This window comes from Geotrypetes seraphini, chromosome 3 (assembly GCF_902459505.1).
Source record: "Geotrypetes seraphini chromosome 3, aGeoSer1.1, whole genome shotgun sequence".
NCBI classification, from domain to species: Eukaryota; Metazoa; Chordata; class Amphibia; order Gymnophiona; family Dermophiidae; genus Geotrypetes; species Geotrypetes seraphini.
The window spans coordinates 366,293,069-366,318,785 of record NC_047086.1 but is presented as its reverse complement, the minus strand read 5'-3'; the positions used below and the strand labels follow the sequence as shown (position 1 = coordinate 366,318,785).

The 25,717-nt window shown below is 41.4% G+C and overlaps 1 protein-coding gene across 4 annotated transcripts in view; it reads left to right on the top strand.

Moving 5' to 3' along the window:
* The window catches only part of ANAPC1 (anaphase promoting complex subunit 1), a 261,021-nt gene that overhangs the window by 28,844 nt on the left and 206,460 nt on the right, over positions 1-25,717 (top strand). For all 4 annotated transcript variants that reach the window (XR_004538746.1, XM_033936934.1, XM_033936932.1 and 1 more), the window contains exons 8-15: positions 6,840-6,985; positions 7,933-8,159; positions 11,876-12,082; positions 14,810-14,905; positions 20,045-20,135; positions 20,219-20,284; positions 20,757-20,894; positions 23,385-23,525. Coding sequence is in view for 3 of the 4 variants with exons in the window: in XM_033936934.1 (XP_033792825.1) it covers positions 6,840-6,985; positions 7,933-8,159; positions 11,876-12,082; positions 14,810-14,905; positions 20,045-20,135; positions 20,219-20,284; positions 20,757-20,894; positions 23,385-23,525 (1,112 nt within the window). In the remaining variant the exon portion in view is untranslated. The remainder of the gene's footprint in view (positions 1-6,839; positions 6,986-7,932; positions 8,160-11,875; positions 12,083-14,809; positions 14,906-20,044; positions 20,136-20,218; positions 20,285-20,756; positions 20,895-23,384; positions 23,526-25,717) is intronic.

Here is a 25,717-nt window from a genome sequence, read left to right as displayed (position 1 = left end):
TTTGCTTTAAAACCTCAAGAAGTAAAATATATGACGAGATACAGTATGATACCTGCAGAGATATTCTGGCAATTGATTATGGAGCACATGACTACAAATGTAGATAAAATTCTACTCACATGGCAAGACCTAACAACATCGACCCTGAACAAAATTACTCCAATTAAAGTTACTAAGCTGAAACCGAAAACCAACCTATGGTTCTCTGACCATTATTAGTATTAAAAACAAATGTATGGAAGCTGGAAAGGACTTGGAGAAAATGCCAGAATCAGAACTGTTATATAAAATGGAGGGGAGAAGTCAAACAATATAAGTTAGCAGTAACAAGCAAAAAACCAAAAACAAAACAATACTATGACAAACTGATCAACTCTTCAAAATAATCTCTTCAAGATCTTCAATTCACTAGTATTGAGTAAAAAGGTTCTTGTTTATGCTTCAACAAAACAACCAGAAGTGGATAGTTTAGCATGCTATTCCCCCCCACCCCCCCCAAAAAAAAGATTAAGACAGGGTGACGACGTTTACACATACACTAGAAAATTACATTGAACTTTACAAATCAAATGATGATTGTCACTCTGGACATAGTCTCTGGCATGCTGAAAAGACTTACAAAAAAATCTTGCTGTCCAGATATGCGCCCATCTAACATGCTAGATAGAGCATATCCCTTCCGAGTTTCTGAAATGGTTAACAGACTTTGTTAATACAAGCTTAAAGGAAGATCTGTTTCCAACAGCCCTATCTGCTATTGCACTGACCCCAATACCTAAGGCTTCGGGTATGGTCTAACTAAAGTGGAGGACTTCAAACCGGTAGTGGGAATACCATGGCAAGCAAAATTGATAGAATTCTGTGCCAGCTTAATAATAATAATAACTTTATTTTTGTATACCGCCATACCCAGGGAGTTCTAGGCGGTTCACATCAATTAAATAGATTTACAAGAATTACAGTTATTCAGATTTACAGTCAACGAAGTCGTTGAGGTTAGCATGAAGGGGTTGTACAAAACATTGGGGTTAGGTAGGGATATGACAATAAGAAGGAGTAAAGGGAGAGTTCAGATCGTTGATGGGAGGTGTGGGAGAAGGGGGATTAGGGATTCTGTCCGTGGAATAAATGAGTTTTGAGAAGTTATCAGACTTCTTGAATAAGGTGGATGGTTTTCATAGTTCACAACATGAATTCAGACCCATGCATAGCACAGAGTCCTTACTGTTAGGACTTAGCTTTCAATGTCATAAGGGCAAACTGTCAGTACTATTGCAGTTTGATATCTTGGCTGCGTTTGATGCAGTAGATCACTCCCTGTTACTTTTCAAACTAAGCGAACTGGGGTTGCAAAAGATGTTATTGAGATGGTTCACAGAGTTCTTAACTAAAAGAACATATGAAGTGAGAAAAGGTAATAGATGTCCCCAACCTGGGAAGAGTACCACAAGACTTGCCACTTTCCCCTTACTTGTTTAGTATATACTAAAGAGCCTTAGGAGAGAAATTCTCTACAACACTGATTCATGTATTCACGTGTGCAGGTGATGTTCTTATGCTTTGCCCAGCTAAGGACTCCTGTGAGGATATACAATATATAGGGAAGACATTACACTAACATTACATTAGGGATTTCTATTCTGCCATTACCATGCAGTTCAAGGCAGATTACAAAAGAATTATCAAGGAAGTATTACAAAAAGATCTTACCAAAAAGAGATTTGGTCATTTTCAAAGAGGTAAGAAATGAGTGTGGTTATTTGTTTAGGGTAGTTGGCTTTAGTGAGAGGCGGTGTTTGATACTTGCGGGGATTTCTTGAATAGTATGGTCTTTATTTCTTTTCTAAAAGTTTTGTAGCCTAGGGATGTTGTCACTATTGAAGATCTGATTATGTGGACGAAGAAGAACTTTCCCAAGCTTAACAAACTGAAGACCAAAGTGCAATTCATTACCGCATAAGGAATTAGTGCTAATAATGGGAGAAAAACTAAAGATTGAAAGAACATTGAAAATGTTAAGCGCCATCATAGATTCAGACCTTACTTTTGTCAATCAGATTAACACCTTGGTCAGTAGATTCTTTTTTCTACAGACTGAGGCAACTAAGTGCTATTAGATCTGTTTTAAGTCAGGATAGCTTTAGGACAGTTGTGCAATCAGTTCTCTTCTCTTACTTAGATTACTGTAACTACCTGTATTGCGACATAACGGAAAAAGAATGTAAGATTGCAACTACTTCAAAATACAGCAGCCAGACTAATTTTCTGATTAAGCTGGTTTGAAGGGTTAGTCCGCTGCTGAAGGAATTACACTGGTTGCCTGTAAAAAAGAGAATTCAAAATAAAATTGCTTGTTCATAAAGCTATACATGGAGAGAATTCAAATAGACTAGTCTCCTGTATCCATGTTACAAATTCCTTCCACAACTCCAGAACGACATAACATTTTAATCTGACCTTCCCTCCCCCTTCACGTGTTCACTGGAAAATGTTGTATGGGTCTACCTTTGAATTTCACGGTCCCAAAGTCTGGCATAGTCTACCACAGTAATAGCGTGAATCAAACTCACATTACCACATCAGGAAAATGCTGAAGACATATCTCTTTTCATGTTAAGCCTGCAAATCGCTGTTCATATTTATTGTTCAGTAATCTTATTATAAACCACATTGACTCCTTGTTAAAATTTTTCAGGATATAAGAAACTGTATGTATGAAGTAACATAGGAGTATTTAAAAAAAGGAAAGTAAGATCCTATTTCCATCAAAACCACTTTACTGTTCTCGTCCAATCTATCATCCTGTCCAGATTGGACTACTGCAACTCAATCTTACCAAGCCTTCATAGACTTCAGCGGATCCAGAATGCCGCGGCCAAGCTCATCTTCGCAAAAAGTAAATTCGACCATGTCTCACCGCTCCTGTCCAAGCTCCACTGGCTTCCAATTATCGCCAGGGTCCACTTTAAATGCGCCTGTCTAACTTTCAAAATCCTCCATGGCATCCTCCCTCCCTTCATCCCACTCACCTGGAACTCCTTAAATCTTAATACCACCAGACCCACTCACAAACTTAAATTATCCTTTCCTTCATTAAAAGGCATTTCCCGCGCAGGAAAACTAGGGACCTCCCTCCCCTTCAGACTCACTGAGCTCTGGAACAATCTTACCTCCCCCCTCCGGACCCTGAGCTCTCTCCAACTCTTCCGCAAACATCTGAAAACCTGGCTGTTTTCAAAAATGTAATACTTACCCCATCTTTGGCATCGTAAGCCCCCCAATCACCCTTTCTCTATATCCTTTAACCTTCATGGAGTTCCTTTCTCTCTCAACTCCTGTAAACCGTGCCGAGCTCTACGATTGTGGAGATGATGCGGTATATAAACCTAAGGTTTAGTTTAGTTTAGTTTAGATGGAAATAAAATTATTTCCAAATTAACTCCATTAACCTATGCAGGTTGAAAATCATAATTTACATAGTAAGTAAATGACAAGAATAAGATGGGAGAGTTAGAATGTGTGAAAGTAAATAGGTGCCACAGAGACCTGGTGGAAAGAGGACAACCAATGGAAACTATAATACTGTAGTACAGTGCTGCCCAAGTCCGGTTCTCGAGATCTACTGGCAGGCCAGGTTTTCTGGATATTCCCAATGAACATGCTTGAGAAAGATTTGCATACCAAGAAGGCAGTACAGGCAAATCTCTCTCATGCATATTCATTGCGGATATCCAGAAAACCTGGCCTGCCAGTAGATCTTGAGGACCGGACTTGGGCAGCCCTGCTGTAGTACAAATAATGTTTAAACATGGTAGATCAGATTGGTGGAGGAGTGGCTTTTGTATGTTAAGAATGGCATACTGAGACGAGATGAAAAAATATAGCAGGAAAACAAAATGCAGTGTATTTCTCCTACGCCTTTTAGAGAAATACTTTTAAAACCAATAGGAGGAAATATTTTTTTACTCAGAGAATAGTTAAGCTCTGGAACGCGTTGCCAGAGGTTGTGGTAAAAGCGGATAGCATAGCTGGTTTTAAGAAAGGTTTGGACAAATTCCTGGAGGAAAAGTCCATAGTCTTTTATTAAGACATGGGAGAAGCCTCTGCTTGCCCTGGATTGGTAGCATAGAATGTTGCTACTCTTTGGTGAGCAGAGTAGCATGTTGGGCGAGGGGGTAAAAGCCTCTGAAATTTTGAGGCTTCCTACAGATCCTGGCGGGTGGACAGAAATAACCCACAGGTCCCGGAATAAAGTGGGATTGTACAAGAATCTTCAATTCTATTCATGCAGTCAGTAATCTTAGCTGAAATGTCATCCTTGTTTGAACTTAATGGCATTAATAAAAAAAATATCATCAGCACAGAACAACATACAAACTTCAGCTGACAAACATACTTTTTGCAGAACATAAGAATAGTCTTACTGGGTCAGACCAATGGTCCATCAAGCCTAGTAGCCCGTTCTTACAGTGGCCAATCCAGGTCACTAGTAAGTGGCCAAAACCCAAGAAGTAGCAACATTCTATGCTATTGATCCAGGGCAAGCAGTGGCTTCCCCCATATCTTTCTCAATAGCAGACTGTGGACTTTTCCTCCATGAACTTGTCCAAACCTTTCTTAAAACCAGCTGTGCTATCCGCTCTTACCACAACCTCTGGCAAAGCATTCCAGAGCTTAACTATTTTCTGTGTGAAAAAATTTCTTCCTATTAGTTTTAAGTATTTCCCTGTAACTTCGAGTGTCCCCTAGTCTTTGTAATTTTTGAAAGAGTGAAAAATCGATCCACTTGTACCCGTTCTACTCAGTGGTCCTCTTTGTCTGCCAGACCACACTTTGGCGGGTCTTGATGTCAGCAGTCTGTGGCAAGTCAGCTGGCAGCTTCCACTAAGAAACAGTTCTGGCACCAGGCCAATGTCTCCTCCTCCGCGCATTGGGGGAAAGTTGTTGGCCTTTCTGGCGGCATGGCACGCCATCACCTCTGACTGCTGAGTTCTGAAGGTTCTCAGAGATGGATACAAATTGGAGTATCTCTGTCCTCTGACCATGTATTTTCTGGATTCCCCTGTGGGCCACCCCAAGAAGGTGGTTTGGGTGCAGGCTACGGTTCACAAACTGTTAGATATTGCAGCCACCCAACTATGCTGGAGCGAGACTTGGGCTCTGGGAGATGCTCAATATACTTCATCATTCCAAAGAAAGGATCTGCTGATTGGAGACCAATTCTGGACCTCAAGGTGGTCAATGCAGCACTGAAAGTCCCTCGCTTCTGCAGTAATAACATTGATGGCATCGGGGGAGTTTCTAGCCTACCTAGATCTGACGGAGGCATATCTCCACGATCCCATTTTTCCGGACCACCAGTAGTATATGCAGTTCTGTGTTCTGGGGCAACATTTCCAGTTTGCAGCACTGCCCTTTGGTTTGGCGACGGCACCCCGAACCTTCACCAAAGTGATGATGGTGGCGGCACATCTCCGCAGCTTGGGTGTTCTAGTTCACTGGTTGATCAGAGCTCCCTCGTTGTCCAAGGGGCATCAGGCTGTCCGTTTGGTGGTACAGTTGCTGCAACATCTGGGCTGGATGATCAACTTCCAGAAGAGCCACCTCAAGCCCACCCAGGATTTGGATACCTGGGAGTTCGATTTTACATGAGTCAGAAACAAAGTGTTTCTGCCTGTGTCGCATCAGGAGAAGCTTCAGCAGGTTATCGGAGACCTTCTGGCTACTCCGGTCCTGACGGCTTGGCAGTACTTCCAGGTTCTGGGGACCATGGTGGCAACGGTCTGCGTGGTCCCTTGTGCAAGAGCCCATCTGTGTCTGCTGCAGGATGCTCTGCTTTCATGCTGGAATCCACAGCGGAACCCATTACATGCAACCCTGCCATGGATGACGGTGGTGCGCAACAGTCTAGCTTGGTGGTAGCGTCCTGTCTTGCTGTCCCAGGGAATTCCTCTCCAGATCTCGGATTGGGTGATCCTGTCGACAGATGTGAGTCTCAAAGGCTGGGGAGCTGTGTTCATGACACTGTGGGTGCCCTCAGAATAATAATAATTATAATAATTTTATTCTTATATACCGCCATACCCGGAGAGTTCTAGGCGGTTTACATCAATTACAGTAGTATCTGCGTTGACACGCAGATTTACAACAATTTATCAGATATAAACAATTTATCAGATTTATCAGATAAAAACAAATGTTAAAGCAGATTTACAGCAGTTTATCAGATATAGACAATTTATCAGATATAAGTAGTTTATCGGATATAAACAAGTGTTAACCAAACTTGACAGGGGATGGCGGGCGGTGGGAAGATAGGGAGAGGGAAGCAATTCGGGGGAGGAGAAGAGCGGGGAGGAGGGCGTGGGGGTGAGTAGTAATGTAAGCGGGGGGGGGGAGAGAAAGGGCGGGACCGCCAGAAGAGGAAGCAGCTTAGACGCAGGGCTAAGAGAAGGGGCAGGACCGCCGGCAGAGGAAGCAGCAGGACGACGGTAGGAAACTTCTACATGATGGGGGGGGGTAGGGAGGCTGTGGGGGTGCGAGCGGTCCTGCGGGGGGAGGGTGAATCGGACGTCGGGGGGGGGGGGGGGGAACTATGTAAAAAAAAGGGGATAACGCGCTCACGCATATAACGCGCGTGGCTATACATGGTTTGTAAAATCGTGTATAACGCGCGTGTTATATGCGTGAAAATACGGTAGTGTGTATAAGATTGTATTTCTTAATTGAAATGTTTCAATTTTTTCTGTTTTGAACTGCCTAGAACTACTGGTAGGGCGGTATACAAGAAAATAAATTATTATTATTATTATTCCTGAACATTTCCTCTCCTTTACTAGGTATGTTTGGATGTGCTCGAGTGCAGTATGTGGCTGATCCTACAATGAAGACCGTTTTCACCACTACTGAACCTTCCATTATAATGACATATGACACAGTTCAGAGCTTGCATTCAGTATGGGCTCTCCGGAGAGTGAAACCTGAGGTGAGTATAAGGCCTTGTGTACTGAGCCTCCATTAGTGACCCTTCTACACCTCAGAAGCTTTCAAATAGACTGACTAGAATAAAGGAAAAACTGATACCAGTTGACTCCTGGTTTAGCCTATTGGAGTCATAGAGATTCTAATTCTGCTCTTCTATGTCAAATGACAATTATCATTTCTATTAATTTAGGGGCCCTTTTTCTAAACTGTGTTAAGCACTAATGCATTCTTAACAAGGGAAAATGCAAGACATAGTAAAACATTTTGTGTTTTAGTTTTACTATTTGTGCACTTCAACCACATAATACTTGTGTATTTATTTATTTATTTTGGAGGGGGCATGGAGCCGAGAATGGTCATGGAAGTGCTGTTCAGCTAGTCTGCTGACATTAGCATGCACTAAGGGCCAGATTCTGTAACTGGCGCCCCAGTCAGTGGCCGCCAATCGCCTGTCAATCATTCGAGGGTGCAAGTTACAGAATTGCGCCTATTCAGACAAGATAGGCGGCTGAATTGTAGGCTCAGAAAACACTGGTCTACATTTCAGCCGCTTATTTTTGCCGCTGGACCACAGCAGCCAATCGTGGCAGGGGAATTCCCCTCCTCCCCCATCAGCTGAGCAGCAATTCTGTAACCGGCGCCCAAGTCTGATTGCCTGTCAGTCATTCTAGGGCACCAGTTACAAAATCGCTCTTGCATTAACTTTTTCAGTGGCCACATGCTAATGCCAACATACATGGCCAGAAAAGAAGTAATTGAAAAAGGCCCAGTTAAAAATGGGCTTAGTGCACAGAAAAGCCCTGGGTTAGGACATGCTAAGCCCATTTACTAGTGCAGCTTAGCAAAAGGACCACTCCTAAGGTAAATTCAGGTCAGCTAGAAGACATGATAGCAGTGTTTAAATTATATACAATTGATGTGTTCTCTGTGTTTTCTCTTTGATTGCAGGAACAAAATGTGGTTCTGAAGTATTCTGACCAGCAGGGCACACCACAGCATGTATCCACAAGCAACTCCTTGACTGCCCATATTTGGAGTGTCTCTAAGGGGGATTCCCCTGCCCCATCTCCCTTTCAAAACTACCCTTCTATCCACAGCCAGAGTCGCTCAGCATCTTCTCCAAGTATGCACTCCCGCTCCCACTCACCGTCCATATCCAACATGGCTGCCTTGAGGTAGGCACATAAGACATGATCCTAACATGCTAATTTCAGTTGATTAAGTGGATGTAAAAGAAAGTGCTTATCTGATACACTGAAAAAAAACCTATCAAACAATTGGCTAAAACAATAGAGAGACAAAGAGTTAAGTGTGATGCCACAGGAGGATCAAGAAGCACATAGGTTGTCATTTTTGAGCAATGTGCATGGCAACGTTGCTTCCATTTGGACTCGTTCAGAAAGCAGCTTGGATCTGGACTTTTTCTGTGCAGAGACCTTTGTATGACTAAATAGAATGATTATATTAAATGAGAAAATAATTTTGAGGTTTAAATTGTGCATGTTACATATAAAAGTAGGTGTTTAAAATGATCTGGCGATTCCTCCTTTGGTATGATATTAATCTTTATAGTACGGTAAGTCTTGAATCTGATGCTGGAACTGTTCCAGTCACCTATCTATAAAATCAAAGATGTTTATCGAGCAGTTTCAGAAGCTATTTGTTGCTAAAGCTGTTAATCTCTGCAAATGTCTTCTTATGTCTCCCTTTTCTTGCACTTAGCATTCATGTATTGTTCTGTAATTCATTCTAAAGCAGGCACACACCATTTCTTTACTCCTTTCTAAAACAGCCTGGCCCACGATTTAAGAATTTTATGGATGTTTGGGAGCCATTGGCTAAATATTGTAAAGAGGAATAATTTTTCATTTTGTGGACATGTAAACATACACATCCTGGGGCAGTGGGGGAATGGAAATGGTATTGATATAGGAATTTATGAATAGTTTCATGAAGATTTTAATATATTTGTATTGGGTGGGAGGGAGGGGATACAAATAATAGAGCATCAATGTTATACATTTCTTGTGCTTGGTTTGTAATACCCATATTTGTGATTCATTTGTTGCACAATTGTAGCCTGAAAAATCAATAAAGATTTATTTAAAAAAACAAAAAAAAACCAGCCTGGTCCAGCAGTTAATCTCTTCTGCTGTGGTGTGATACAAAAACAACTGAGCAATAGTGATTCTCTTTTATATTGTTAAAACAATATTTTATGAGCCTCATCCCCACCACTCCACCGCATCAATAGACTTTCATCGCGGCAAGCTTTACGTGGTATATGATCCTCGGCTCTTCACTATACTTTTTCCTTCTTAAAAGTGCACTGTACTAGTGCTACCACTCTCTTATATAAAGTGCTTAGTGCCTAATGTCTTCATTCGATATCTATAATTCATTATTTTCATTCCTGATTTCATAAGTATATAAATAAATAAATAATTTCAAAAACTTAGCTTAGCTTTGGATTAAAATTACTCCCGAGGAGGCTCGTTGCTGGTGGTTTGGGTAGACCCTTGAAAAAGCTAATGGGCAAAACATGTTGGGTCCAATCCTCCTAAACCGAAAGAAGCAATTTTGCTAGGCATGAATTGAGGCAAAGCTAAGTTTTTGAAATTATTTATTTATTTATATACTTATGAAATCAGGAATGAAAATAATGAATTATAGATATCGAATGAAGACATTAGGCACTAAGCACTTTATATAAGAGAGTGGTAGCAATAGTACAGTGCACTTTTAAGAAGGTAAAAGTATAGTGAAGAGCCGAGGATCATATACCACGTAAAGCTTGCCGCGATGAAAGTCTATTGATGTGGTGGAGTGGTGGGGATGAGGCTCATAAAATATTGTTTTAACAATATAAAAGAGAATCACTATTGCTCAGTTGTTTGTGGAAGAAGTATATTATGTTCTGAGCATGAAAGTAATATTCATCATGATATAATAGGAAGTGGTGTGATACAAAGACAGCAATAATGTATGAAACAGAATATGAAAGTTGCTAGGGTCATAAGGTTACTGTAGAAAAATTCCATTGTATACAGCATTTGATTAGATACCGACTGTTGCTCACTAACTAGGACCTGGCAAAAAGCAGACTTTGCTATGCTCAGCTTCTCTTTGAATGGTGAACTGAATTGCTTTTTCTCACTATGCATTTGTCTGTCTTTCTGTTGAAGTGGAGAAATAGCTTAACAGAGAAGTGGACTGAGAACCAGCAAAGCTAGGGTCCAAATTCTACTGACCCTCTTTGTGATCTTGAGGAAGGCCTTTAATCCTCAGTTGCTTCAGTTAGAAACTTAAAGTGCAAGTCCTCCGGGGTCAGGAAAATACTTAATGTACCTGAAAGCATGTTGGGTTTAGCTTTAGGTTTAGCTCCCACCTTTTCAGTAGCAGTTCAGATAACTTGCTTTGAGCTACTACGAAGAAGAGACAGCATATGATATTTAAATGTCCATACGTAGCTACTTGTTGGAGCAAAGTTTTGTCAACTATTTTAACTTAGCTCACTTTATCAGAACCCTTGAGAAAAGGAGATTGCGAGGGGATATGATCGAGACCTTCAAAATACTGAAAGGAATTGACAAAATAGAGCAGAAAAAACTATTTACATTGTCCACTTGCACACGTACAAGAGGACACGAAATGAAGCTGAGGTGAGACAAATTCAAGACGAATATCAGGAAGTTCTGTTTCACGCAGAGAGTGGTGGACACCTGGAATGTTCTCCCCGAAGAGGTTATTGCGCAATCGACCGTCCTAGGATTTAAAAGCAAACTAGATGCACATTTCCTTAAGAGAGGCAGAGAAGGATATGGGTGACTACAAATTATGCCAGGTGTACACCTGGGAGGGTCTCCGCGTGTGCGGATCGCCGGACTTGATGGACCGAAGGTCTGATCCGGAGATGGCGCATCTTATGTTCTTAGAACCATTAACTTATCCAATATATTAGGGATGTTTGGTCTAAGGTCCGAGTTAAACACTTATAAAGCGCAATTATTGAAAAATCTAATAATGGTAACAGTTAAAATTATATTATCTATTTGGAAAGATTTTTCCAAATTATATCATAACATTTGGTGGAATATGTTGTACTTGTATAGTAAATATGAGAAAATATATGCAGTTAAAAGTGGCAATTTGAGAAAATAAAAATAAAAGGGACTGTTTAATTAAATTCAATGATTAAACGTTGATTCTATATTGGATAGTATGTTAGTAATGTTGTGACACCCCAGGACTAATTTTTAATAATTTTAATAGTTTTTTCTTACTTGTATATTACTTTGTATTAATATTGTTTTCTTATGTTGTTTAGTTGTACTTTGTTTCTCAAAATTTCAATAAAATATTTTTAGAAAAAGAAAAGACATCAGCTAATCTCAGGGCCTCTTCTATCAAACTACGCTAGCAGTTTTTAGTGCAGAGAGCCGCGCTGAATGGACCACGCTTCTATGAGCATCGGGAGCAGCGCAGGCCATTCAGCGCAGCTCACCGTGCTACACACTGCTAGTGCAGTTTGATAGAAGAGGCCCTCAGTTTTGATTGTAAAATACTAGTATTCGAAAATATCTATTCTGTGCCACAAGCTCTGACCTCAAGGAAGAAACATAAGAAAACAAATCCTGTGTTATTTTGTTTTTGTACGACTGCAGTTTCTAAGCTTTGAGTACTTCTGGAGTAATGCAGGAAAATCTTTATTTCTGGCTAGTGACATTGGTTTTGCTGTTCCTTCTAAGCTTAGCTGTTAAGTTACATTACTCTTTGTCAACAAGGACTTGCATTTGTTTTATTTTAGACAGGTACTAGGTTGGGAAGGATGTATTTATTTTGCGTGTCCTAGGTGTGGATCTCTTGATATTCTCTGTTCTTAACTTTACAGCCGCTCTCATTCTCCTGCCCTGGGGATGCAACCTTTCTCTGGTGTTCAGCGATTTAATTTTTCTAGTCATACCCCATCCCCCAAAAGGCTTGGCACTTCCCATTCCCCAAACAGCACCTCCAGTGATTATATCGCTCCAGAAACTGAGCCCATCGTCCCGGAACTCTGCATTGATCACCTTTGGACAGAGACACCAACCAGCACAAGGTACAGTTTTGTAAAAGACTTAGGATACTTTCAGATCTGAAGATCAGAAAGAACAACTAGTTTTTCTTCAAGTAGAAAGGAAGTTGGGGAGGAATAGAAAATGAGTACATTTCTCTCAAAATATTTAAAAAGAAGAAAAAAACCTTGCGTGAATGTTGGTGTTGCTGTGGGTGGGGCTAGGGGTGGGTTCTCTTTCTGTTTTAGGGTGTTCTGGGGAATAAGAAAAAAATTCCTGGATGTTATGTGGTAGGGGATGTATTTGGTTGATTTGAGGGGAGGTGTTGGGGGGAGGTCTGCGATTTGGGGGGATGGGTGAGGGGTATTTGATATTATTCATACTGCTGTTCTTTTCTTCTCTGTGGTCATTATTTACCTCTTTACCTTTTGTATGTAGCAGAGTTTGAAGGAGTTTATGACCATGTATTGTTTATGAATGGTTGGGCGCCTTTACTTTTCGTTTTGTTATCATGAGGGAGAGGGAAGGGTGTGTGTCATGACTCGGGATGACTTGTTTATATTTTTGTATCTCATTTTTTTGGTTGTATGGCGCTGCCTTTCCTTACCTCCCACTGATGCCTCTTCTCTTCTCCACCCCCCCCTCTCCGATGCCTCTCTGCCTCCCCATATACCTTTTCAAAAGTTTGCCGGTGCAGCAACCACCCCCCTGCTCGGTCTGTCTTGTCTCCCTTTTGATGTCATTTCCTAGTTGCGGGACCAGGACTGATGTCAGAGGGGAGACAAGGCTGACATGAGCAATGGGTCAAAGATGCTGTTTGCACCGGCAAACTTTTCAACAAGCATGCGGGCTGGGGGGGCACTCCTTTTTTGGGGAGGGGGGCTTAGCCCCAACACAAGAGGTTGGGATGTGGGGGCATAGCCCCCTCACAAGAGTTCAGATGATGCATCTTGGCCGAATTAGTGATGAAACGGCCATGATGAATTGCCTGTGATGAATCATCCTAGCCCAGCGATTCTCAACTTGTGGGTTACGACCCCTTTGGGATTGCCTTTCAGAAAACACATATTTCCGATGGTCTTAGCAGTGTTCTTCAACCGCTGGTCCGTGGACTGGTGCCAGTCCGCAGAAATTTAAAAAGCATACAGTGTGCTTTGTGTATTTTAATTTTGTGGTTAACCATTATGTGTTGTTAATACAATTATTTTGTGTGTATATATGAAAAATGAATGGAAAAAAAGTGATACAATTAGTACTATTATGGGGGTGAAGTCTCGGGTGTAGATGAGTGGAGAGGGCACAACTTAGCCCAGTGTTCTTCAACTGGTGCCAGTCCACAAAATAATTATTTTATTTCTGCTGGTCCATAGGTGTCAAAAGGTTGAAGAACACTGGTCTTAGGAACCGAGACACCGCTCCTCTATCCATCTCCAGGCGGGTCCACCCACCTGCAGATACGTCCACATACATTTATTTGTAATTAGAAATAAATATTTCACAATATATAATTACATATTGTTTTTGTGATTAATCACTATGCTTTAATTATGTTCAATTTGTAACAATGAAAATACATCCTGTATATCAGATAATTACATTACGATTCATAAGAGTAGCAAAATTACAGTTATGAAGTAGCAACGAAAATAATTTATGGTTGGGGGTCACCACAACATGAAGAACTGTATTAAAGAGTCGTGGCATTAGGAAGGTTGAGAACCACTGTCCTAGACCCTTCTACAGGAAGCCAATGATGATGCTTTAATGATGACATAACATGACCATTTTACGCAAATTGCAGAGAAGACAAATAGCTGTATTTTGCAGAGTTTGAAGCTTTTTAAAGCTTGATTTGATGGTTCAACCTGAGTTTTAGGCCTCTTTCCCAGTGAATCCTGGGATGTACTGGGAGTGGCCTAAGGCTCCAATTGGCCAGATACATAAAGCCCCTCTTTTGGGAGGGACCTTAGGCATCTGAGCCAATCAGGGCCTTAATCCCCTCCCCGGTGCATCCCAGAATGCACTGGGAAGGGGAAGGCCTGCTTTTTTGCAGTGGTGGGCCTGCTGCCACGAGGGAGTTGGCACACCTTACCAATCATCAGATAAGATACGGGGGGGGGGCGTTCAGGGGGTGGCAGGAGCATCTTGGGGGACGTTGGGGAGGGCCATCATCGATAGGGGTGGTGGTGGTGCTATTTTTTTTTTTTTAAAATAGGTTAAATATGGTTCATGTATAACATGCACAGCATCCGTGCCCATTTAAAAAAAAAAAAAAAAAAAAGGGGGGCTAAACTATGGTAAGTGACTGGTGTTTACCAGTTGCTTTTTTGGATTGCTAAAAGCGATCACTGGTCACTGGTCTTGACCAGTCGCTTTTTGGATTGCTAAAAGCGATCACTTTTTTTGTGCATTGGGAAGCCATGTTAGAGCATAAATTGCTCTACTAGTTTACATGACATTTCAATATTAATGAGCTTATTTGCATGGTTGGTTCAGGGAACAAGCGATTGTGCAGAAAACCATGCAGTGAACCATTTTCTGCATCAGGTAAGCAAATGCGATCATACTAAAGCTGTCAAAACAGGTTTAGTGACAATTGCTGGCTTTAGTGCATTTGGGCCTGGATGAGTCAGGCAGGGGGTTCGGGGCTGAAAAGATTTGACCCATAATTGGTGTCATAGCTAGTAAACTCAATGCCAAGAGTGAGGGGATTCACTGTCATTCTGCAGATAGAGAGGTGTTAAAAGAATTTGTCTTTTCTTAAATTGCAGGGAGAACAACATGGCAGCTTCAAAAGTGTTCATTACCAGTGACCTCTGTGGACAGAAGTTCCTATGTTTTTTGGTGGAGTCTCAGCACCAATTGCGGTAAGATGCTTTTTGTTTAATGTATACCTGGAAATACATCATAATTTATGTTTGAACAGTATAAACAGAGCAACCGTGTCAATCAAAATGGTTTTTGACAAACGAAAACCCTCCTCCCTCCCCGTTTCCCATACTAGGTCTACGAAACCCAAGAGTATGGAGTTACAACTAGTAATCAGAACAGTGCAACAAGGAAATTCCGTCAAACCCCATTTTCCACCCCTCAAGTCCCCCCCGGTGGCGAGCAAAGAAACAAGGATATCTAGATAACACACAAATCCTATTATAACTCATTAGGCAAATAACTGCACCCCCTAGAATGTAACTGCTCCAAATAGGGCCCCCCAATTTTTAAATAGTTTTCTCCGCTTCCATTACCCACGAACATCCTTAGCCTTCCTAGCTGGCCAACTGATGGATCATATTGCTCCAATGCCAATATGCGGGAACTTCTTCTAATGTCCAAGATTGCAGAAAACATTTTCGTGCTACCAAGCACAGCTTAAGACATAGCAGAGTTTTCGCCACTGACAAAGTCCTAAAGGCTTGCGGGTTATCCAAGACCAGCTGGGAGACCGTGCCCGCTATAGGCACATGTGTGAGTCTACGCAAAAAAACGCAATATGGTTCCAATATTGCCGAATACCAGGGCATTGCCAAAAAGCGTGCTCTATTTTTTAGTAGCTTGTCCACATTTTATGCAAGTATCTGTATCAATCCCCTCCCACCCCAATACAATTGATGTTGAGTATAATAACCCTTCAATAACATTCTGTAATAGCATTCGCGCAGCCAAGCACAGGATGTCAGGACAGAAAGTCCATCCAAATTAACCTGAATATCCCACTGCGCCAAATCGAGAACAGGATTATCCCCCCAGCGTTGGCTATATCCACTAAAATCCCTGCGAGGCTGCATTCCGCCCAAAACTTTATACAAGCTGGAGACGGAATGAGCACCCTTCCCCTCCGGGGCAAACAGCTGTCGCAAGGCATCCCCCATGTGAACACTCAGAGACCCCCTACCCTTTTGGGGAAGCCCAATAATGTCTCACTTGGACATAAGCAAATCTATTACCCCAACAAGAACCCACCTGATCCTGGAGGACATCAAACCCCTCCAGCTCCCCATCATCCCTCATCACATGTGCCAACCACACTAGTCCCTGCTGCACCCAATCCCCAAATACTTTCTTTTTCATACCTGGCGTAAATAAGGCATTCCCACTGAGTGTCAGCAAATCAGTAATCCTAGGATTCCCACTCAACAGTTGAACCACCCAATGCCAGGCCCCCTGCAAGGGGTGTAGGAGCACACTGTTCCGCAACCACATGGGAGTTTGCTTGCAAGCCAAGTGTAATAAAGAATATAAGTGATATGGGGCATAATATGCATGCTCCAAAGCCAGTGGCGTATATCTCAAAGTGGATAGCACCCAGTCCCCCAATTGGCGCAAAAGGCAGGCATAGTTATATAACTGCAAGTCTGGTAATCCTAGACCTCCCAACTTCCGTCTCCCCTTCAAGATGGCCAATTGAATTTTAGATTTCTTCCGTGCCCAGCAAAAATCCCAAAAACTCCGGTCAACAAGGCATAGATCCTTAGCCAAAAGTTTAATGGGTAGCGTCTGCAAGACACAGAGCCATGGAAGCACAATCATACGAAGCAGAGCAATACGCCCTATGAGGGAGAGCAGTAACATCCGCCAAACCCCCAACACCTCCGCAGACCACTGATGTAAGGGAGGAATATTAAGCGCATAAAGGGACTTTGTATCCATCGCTAATTATATACCCAAATATTTGAATGCTCCGGGTGCCCATTTAAGAGGAAACTCCGGCTCCCAGAGTTGCCGAACCGCCTCCGAAGAGGCAATGGTCTTGGATTTATCCAAGTTTAAGCTTCAAGCCTGCATAATTACCATATTCTGCAAAAATCTCGAGTAGGTCAGTAGGGAACTCTGGGGTTCAACCAAATGGACTAGCAAATGCCGCCAACTTAAAGACCTCAGGACCCATCGGTACTCCTTTAATAGACTGCATATTATAAATGTCCCTGATAAAGGATCCAATGTAAGCACAAATAAAAGAGGTGAGAGTGGGCAACCCCGTCTGGTCCCTCTTCCTATAGGGAACACGGCCGAAGCTCTGTTGTTAATGAATATTGTTGCCATAGGGGAGGCGTATAAAGCGTAAAATGCCGATTCAAAAATCCCACCAAACCCATAGGCCCTCAAAACAGCAAACAAGAATTTCCAACTGACCCTATCAAAAGCTTTGTCAGCATCAAAGCTGACCAACAGATGGAATCTGCAACTGCTGCCGGTGCTCTAAGGACATAGAATTATCCTCAAATTTTTTGCAATGGATCTGCCACACACTATCCCCATCTGTGCCTCATGCACCAAGGGAGGAAGCACCTTAGCCATTCTATGCGCTAGCACTTTCGCCAAGATCTTAACTTCAACATTCAATAACAATGTAGGGTGATAAGATGTTGGTAACAGAGGATCCCTACCTGGCTTAGGCAAAACCAAGATACATGCCACATTCAAGCCATGTGGCATTGCTTCAGCCTGAGCCATCACATACAACCTTGTCACTATATCCTCCCCCATCAGCTTGTGAAATTCTATTCGGAAGCCATCATTCCCTGGGGCTTAAGGGAGGGGGGGGCTTTGTTGAATAGCCCATAAGACCTCCTTTTCGCTAACAAGAACATTGAGTTGTGCAAATTCCGCAGGCGTCAACTGAGGTTTAGAGATACCCGCTAAATAATCATCTACAGGGATTCCCATATCCCACGGTGCCTCGTATAACGTCTGGTAAAAGTGATGAAATAAAGCACATATACCACTATCCAAGTAGATCCGATGCCCATTCTCATCCTGTAAATGTAATATACGTTTTGGCTGCTCTTTTTTATGTACCAAGCGAGCCAAGAATTTCCCCCCTCTTATTACCATATCCATAAAATTGGTATTTATCCATAAGTCCTGGACTTATGAAGCTTTTCATTTAAAGCCACCTGTAATTCCATCAACGCTGCGCAATGAGCAGGGCTCTGCGTCTTCCCACAAGTCTCTTGCGCTGCCCGCAACTCACATTCCATGCGCAATATCTCTCGGATTTGGGTCCTCTTTACATAACTACTATAGCTAATCATTTTGCCCCATAGCACCGCTTTGGTGGCCTCCCAATAAAGTTCCGGCCGGTCATTATGAGGTGTATTATGAGCTACATAATCTCTCTAACTAGTACGCAATTTGTCCAGAAACTTGGGATACTTGACAAAGATTAGAGGGAACATCTGTCCTCTCAGACCCTCCCCAGGGTTCCCTGCCTCCCATGTTAATGCAACCCAAGCATGGTCAGAGATTAGGTACGCTGCAATCTCTGCTTTCGCAATAGCATTGAATAAAGGCTCTGGCACAGACAAATAATCAATATGTGATTGGGTAGTGTGCATCCTAGAAAGGTGGGTTTAATCCTTAGCAGATGGATATAAGACCCTCCAAACATCTATAAGGTCCAAGGTATCACAAAACTTACATAGACCATGGGCACTATTTACTCCTCGTGCTTGTGTTATCCAGGTCCAGGTCCTGCACAGCGTTAAAATCCCCACCAATCAGCATTCTGGAGGATTCATAGGGCAGTAAAACACCTACCACTCGCTGGTAAAAGGCCCAATCGTAGGTATTTGGTGCATAAATGCTACCAAAATAAGTTTCTTTCCTTTCCACCAGCCCTTTACAGAAGGCATACCGTCCCTCTGCATCAGCAACTAACAATTTTAAGCCCTCAATAAACCCCTTACGAAACAAAATCACCACTCCATTTTTCTGACGATCAGTGGCTGCAGCCTCCACTATATCCTCTTTAGTTTTGCATGTTCAGTGGCATCTAAATGTGTTTCCTGGAGCAGCGCTATGTCGACACGATGTTGCTCTAGATATTGGAGAATGTTCGCCCGCTTAATTGGGGAATTTATGCCCCCTACCTGCTTGGTCCTGCGCTGCTTCCTTTTTTATATATTCTGCAAAAGGTGCATTGCGAGCTCGTGGTTTTAACCCAAGTTTCCAAGTTTATTTAATCTTTGATATACCGTTTATCAAAAACATACCTAAACGGTTTACAATTGTCAGAATATTATTAAAATAAAACAAAAACTTAAAAGTTAAAAGTGGAGGGGACAACAGAATAAATTATGGCAGAAGGAATTCCCATTCCCTCCTGCCATCGGTCCCACTCCTGACTCCCCCCCACCCCAATAAAAAACCAACAACAAACAAATGGCAGGAGGGATGCTGACTTCCACCGAATGCCCCCTCCCCACCCCCCTCCTTGTACCTGTAACGGAGCAGGAGGGGTGCTCAGTCCCTCCTTCCCAATGACTCCTGCAACGTGTCTGAGGCTTTAGGCCCCGCCCCGGTGCATCATGTGATGCACAGAGAGGGGCCTAAGGCCGTGATTGACAAGGGGTAGGAGAGAAAGAGTTTCGGTTTCAGCCATACCAATTCCATTCTCAAGATGGCTGCTTGAAGTCCTGGCTTGCTTGAAGTCCAGGCTGGTTTCAGTGCCAGGTCTGAAACCGAAGTTTGGTCAGCCTCTAGGCAATTTATGACAAGCAAATAATGACAGGTAAAGCAAAATCAATAATAATAAAATATGAATTTTTTAAGTTGATATAATATATACCGGACCTCTTAACCAAGCCTTAACTCCTTGTGAAAATGCAAGTATATTGCAACTCTGTCTGCATTGCACCCAAAATTCCATCTCAGAACATTCCTATACATGGGTCAGGTAAAAATTCTTGCCTTCTTCGCACCACACTTGCTTTTATAGGTGTAAAGCTTGGGATAATTTTTATAAAAGTTATTTTATGCATTGAAAATCTTTTATAAAATTACCCCTTAAATAGGAAAGGTGACTTTCTTTTCTGGCCACCTGTTCTGATGATCCAAGCCCCCTAAAGACATTTTTGTAGACTCCATATTTACAGAAATAAACGTTTATCAGCAAAGGTAGCTGCCTCTACTCTAGGATCTTCATGCAAAACAGCTTTAAAACAATAACCATTTTTAATTGTCTATTGTGTTTTGAATATATTTTTCAAAACCTTTTTTCTTTCCAGACTGGTAAAGTTTGAGGAGAGCAATAACAAGTCACAATTGATCTTTGGCTCTGTTTCCAGTTTCCCAGCCAAAGATGCGGCACCTGTAGAGGTAAGTTACTGTTATAGGAGCTATGTGCAAATCTTTATTTCTGAATGTAAAGGTAACTTCTGACTTGTTCTTGATGTTGGCAGCATATTGACACAATGCTGGTCCTAGAGGTCAATGGCAACCTGGTACTATACACTGGAGTAGTTCGGGTAAGTGTTTCCCTCCATTTTGGTCTGAATGGTTAAAGTTTTTGCCTTTGAGAAGAATGCTGTGGAGTCTTTGGTGGAAGTCACCTGTGGAACCTTGTCCATGGGCTTAAAGCCTTTTTACATTTATGAAGGAAAAGAACCAGAATTCATTACTGTTTTTGGTTTGTTTGTTTGTTTTTTTGCTGAAGTTACTGCTTTAATTGTTTTCTTCTGCAATAAACTGTCAGAAATGAACATCAGTGGCTATTATTGACAGCACTGGATGGCAAGGATTGGAGCCACTTTGTCTGAAGCTATATCTTGTCTACATTTATTTGGATAAGCTTGTGTAACTGAAATTCTGGTAAACAATGGTTTAGGAGGTATTTCTGCTTTAAGACCTACATGATATCTTTGTTGAGGAGAGTAGAAACAGATTTCTTGTATCTTTTATGTATATTACCTCTTTGATTATTTTCTCTTTGTGCAAAAGGTGGGAAAGGTTTTTATTCAAGGACTGCCGTCTCCATCTCTCACGATGTCCAACCCAATGCCTCGGCCAAGTACCCCTCTGGAGATTATCAGTACGCCAGCCAAACAGCTAACGAGGACTCTAGGCTTGCTAGATGAAGTGAGAAGCCAGACAACATTTTTGATATACATTAACCATCCACTGTTTCATCTGTTTCTTAATAGGTGTTTGTCACCTTACTCCAAAACCAGGAAAAATATTCTGGCTTAAAATAGTACATATTTTCACAACAATTTTATATGTGTAACCACAGCAGTTTGTATTGTCAAATTCAGAACATATATTTAATTCTCCATTAACAATAAATCACAATAGTGTTGGTAATGGGATTTTTTAAAACAATTCTCTGTATTTTTTATATAAACATAAGAACATTAGTTTGCTGATAAATGCCAGCAGATAGCTTAGCAGGATATAAAAAAAAAAAAGTTGGAATAAATTCTTCAAAGAAAAGTCTCTAAGCCATTATTAAAATAATAATAATAATAACTTTATTTTTGTATACCGCAATACCACAAAACAGTTCAGAGCGGTTTACAGGAGAAGATGGACTTGGGAAAATCCACTGTTTATTTCTAGGATCAGCAGCAAAGACAACATGCTGTAACTACTGAGAAAAGTCAAAGCTGAAAGTCATAACATGGGATTAGAACTGAACATAAACAAGGCGAAGGTCATAAACACAGAAAATGATGATTTTGAGCAACCACAACAGTTAACTGGGAGGGTTGGAATGCATTTGCCTTAGTGACAGCACAATAGACATTGAGAGCATCCTCCTGTTCTTTGGATGCATTCTTTCTTGTGATACTTAAGTTGTTAAGAAATAACCTTGTAGTGTCTATAGTAGATTTAGGGCTCTCTTCACTAAGTTGTGGAAAACACTAGCACATGCTTACCACAGCTTAAAGGGCCTACTGGGGGAAAGTGCTAAGGTTCCCTGAGGTAATTTTACAATACAATACAACATTTATTTATATGCGCAAATATCTTGACAAAGTTCATTGCGGTTTACAAATGATAAGAAATGGAGACAGTCCTAGAACTACAAAATTAAAATCCACATTAAATTTTCTACTCCTTTAACACGTATTCACTAAAGAAATAAGTTTTCAAAACTCTTTTAAAACTTCTGTAATTACTCACTGAGGTTACATGATCTGGTAAATTTTTCCAAGATTTTGCTCCTTGATACGCAACTGTGGAAGTGAACAATCTGGTATACTTTATTCCCCTCACTTTTAGAAATTGAATTGGAGAATTTTGTCTAAGCCATGTAGCCCTACTTCAGAATAGCATGACAAAAAATGTAAACTGGTGCTTCTCCTTGGTGGATTTTAAACAGCTGACAAAAAAAATTAAACCATGTTCTGGCTTCTACTGGAAGCTAATGAAGCTTTACCAAATATGGTGTAATTCTATCTCCTTTTTTTAACCCCCAAATCAACTGAATTGTAGTATTTTGTAATGTTTGTAATTTATATAACATTGATTTTGGGCAATTCAAATAAATGATAATACAATATCTATGACAAAAACAAAGATTGAACTAACAGTCGAAAATTATGTTGATCAAAATATTTTCTGATTTTCCAGAACAACCCAAAAGACTTTATCAATAAATTGATGCGATTCCAATGATAAATTACTATCAAAATGCACATCTAAAATCTTAACACCACCCCCTTTTACAAACCTGTAGAATGGTTTTTAGCGCCGGCTGCAGTGGTAATAGCTTCGACGCTCTTAGAATTCCTGTGAGCGTTGTAGCTGTTATTGCTGTTATTGCCAGCACTAAAAACCATGCTATGGTTTAGTAAAAGGGGAGGGGGAGGTTAATTACTGTTTTTACTGGGTAATCTATATTATTAATCAACAGAAGACTATCTTGATGAAACATATTGGGAGGGTCTATTATTTAGTTTTTTTGTGTTTAATTTCAGTTGAAATTCAATTATCCAGAGATCTCATATATTCATGCAACAACTTGTATTACTCATTACTTGATTTATATTACCTGAAAAGGGTAACAGTACTGTAATGTCATCTGCATATATAAATGTAGAGAAATAGACTTCTCTAATTCAAACCCTAAAAGATGTAAAAATCTACATGCACAAGCTGCACATTAAAAAAAAAAATTGTATTTTTCTACAGTGAGGGTATGTCTGTGAGTGGAGAGAGGGTGTCTGCACTAATTAGGTAGTGCAGCTACATTGGTGTATGGGATTAACAAGTGAGTCCTTACTGCCAAGAAAATAGGTGTTGGTAAGGGTTCAAGCACTGATTTTTAATAATGGTTATGGGGATTTACTCCTTTAAAAAAAAAAATAATATATATATATATATATATATAATAAAACAAGTATATTAGAACTTTGACTGCCAGAGGTGGGTTGTGTGTGAATATATTTTGATTTTTGCATGTGCCCAGAAAACTTTTAGTTCTGGGTTGAATGTGGTAATAGTTCAAGTATGTGGGTGGAACAGGGTAGTAAAGAACTACTGAATTCTATTCTATTGCTAGCATTGCTCACCTGCAAAGAAATTACTGAGTGAGCCATAAAATGTGTTCTCTTCAATTACCAGGCAATGCTACTGTCTCCTGTTCCTGAACTGAGCAGTGCTTCTATACTTCCTGAATCCTCTTATGTAGATGACTGCACTTTCCATCAGATCGGGACTTATATTCACACAGTGAGAGATCCTGTTCATAACAGAGTGACGCTAGTAAGGAATTTTTTTTTTTTTTTTTTTTGTGTGTGTGTGTAGAAATTGGGGCTCAGCTGAAAAAAAGGCAGCTGTGGAAATGATCTAGGCCAGTGTTCTTCAACCTTTTTATACCTATGGACTGGTGGAAATAAAATAATTATTTTGTGGACCGGCAAATTACTAAGACTGAAATAAAAAAAACCCATCTCCGCCCTGTCCCTGCGAGCTCGGTTCCCTCCCTGTCCCCACAAACCATCTGATCCCATCCGCACAAGCTTCAAATAGTTATGATTTTATGGAGAGGGTAGTGGATGCCTGGAATGCGCTCCCAAGAGAGCTGGTGGAGAGGAAAATGGTGACGGAGTTCAAAAAAGCATGGGATGAACACAGAGGATCTATAATCAGAAAATAATAGTAAATATTGAAGAGCTAAGGCCAATACAGGGCAGACTTGCATGGTCTGTGTCTATATATGGCCGTTTGAGGGAGGATGGGCTGGGGAGGGCTTCAATGGCTGTGAGGGTGTAGATGGACTGGAGTGAGCTTTGACGGAGACTTCAGTAGTTGGAACCTAAGAACAGTACCGGGCAGAGCTTTAGATTCTTGCCCAGGAATAGCTAAGGAGAAGAAGAAAAAACCCCCCCAAAACAACCCAAAAACCCCAACAAACTTTTAGATTGAATCAGGTTGGGCAGACTAGATGGACCATTCGGGTCTTTATCTGTCGTCATCTACTATGTTACTATGTATTTTATTAAAGTATAAAAAGAAACAATATTCTGTATAATTGTCATTTTATTAATACAAATAATACAGAGCAAGGATCAACAAAACCCCTGTCTCCACTCCTCTTCCTCTACTAACAAGAAAACTGAATAAGCCAAATTATTACGGAATGCTACACAGAAATATCATGCTAACAGAATACTGCAGTCACACATGACAGGAATAGTGTTAGGGGAGTGCAACTAGGGCAACTGCTCCCTGGTCAGAGAGAGCCCTAAACCAGCTGGAAGCTAAAGAAGCACTGCCTGGGCTTTGCAGTCCCCAGTTATGTTTAACACCAGCTCTAGCAGGATACATATTTCAAATCTGATATAGTCTAATCACAAAATAGAAATAACATTTATTTTTTTCTACCTTATGTCACGTCTGGTTTCTGCTTTCATCGTCTTTCACTCTCTTGCTTCCAGTGTCTGCCTTCTCTGTCTCTTCAATCCAGCATCTGCCCCTTCTATCAACTGTCTGCCCTCTTGCCCTTCTATATGGTATCTGCCTTCTTTCTATGCCCCTTTCCATCCAGCCTGCGCCCCCTCTCTCCTTTTTACATGATTCATTCTAGCTTCACTGCTCTCTTCATTTTTATCTCTCCTACACCAGATCTAGCATCTTTGTCCCTCTCTCCTTATTTTTCTGATGACCCCTTTCCCAGCATCAATCTCTCTCTACTTTCTCATTTTTTGTCTCTCCCCTTTCCTTCATCTGATCTCTCCATTCCATGCTGACCCCCCTACCCCTCCTCTAATCTTCCTGCCAGCTGTTTCCTTCCTTTTTTCCTCCTCCCCTGTCCAGCAGTATCCCTTCTCCCTTCCCTCTCCAGCAAATCTTTCCTCTCTTTAGCCTAGCGGCAGCTCACTATGTGCTTTTAACTTAGCCACACAGCTGTCGCTAGCATTAGTTTCACTGTGGTTTCACCAGGCAGCCTCGGGCTTTTGCTAGGCTGGCCCGCCTCACATCATCAAAGTGGGCCGGCCTAGCCTGATGAAACCGCGTCTAAACTACTGCTAGTGGCAGGTGTGTGGCTAAGTTAAAAGCACACAGAGCTGCTGTAGCTGGTCCAGGGGTGCGGAGACAAAATGAAGGCAGGAGTCCTGGCATACGGACGGCAGCAGGAAGTTGCAAGTCAGCTGATGCCAGCACCGGAGCCTCTCTTCCTGCCCAGTGTGTAGTTTTTGATATACTGAAGTGCTGGAGGGGACCCGAATCCTTCACAGACCGGCAGGAAAGTTTTGTGACCGGTGGTTAAAGAACACTAATCTAGGCCATGTGACCATGTCTCTGGAAGAGGCTTAATACTGAATAAACATGAGCCTGGCGGAACCCAACAGGGCTGGAGGGAATGTTGGTGCTCAAGCAGAGAAAAGATTTTGCAGAACTGCTCATCAAAACCAACTGTCTCTTCTGGAGTTTTGTTGCAAACAATAATGAGA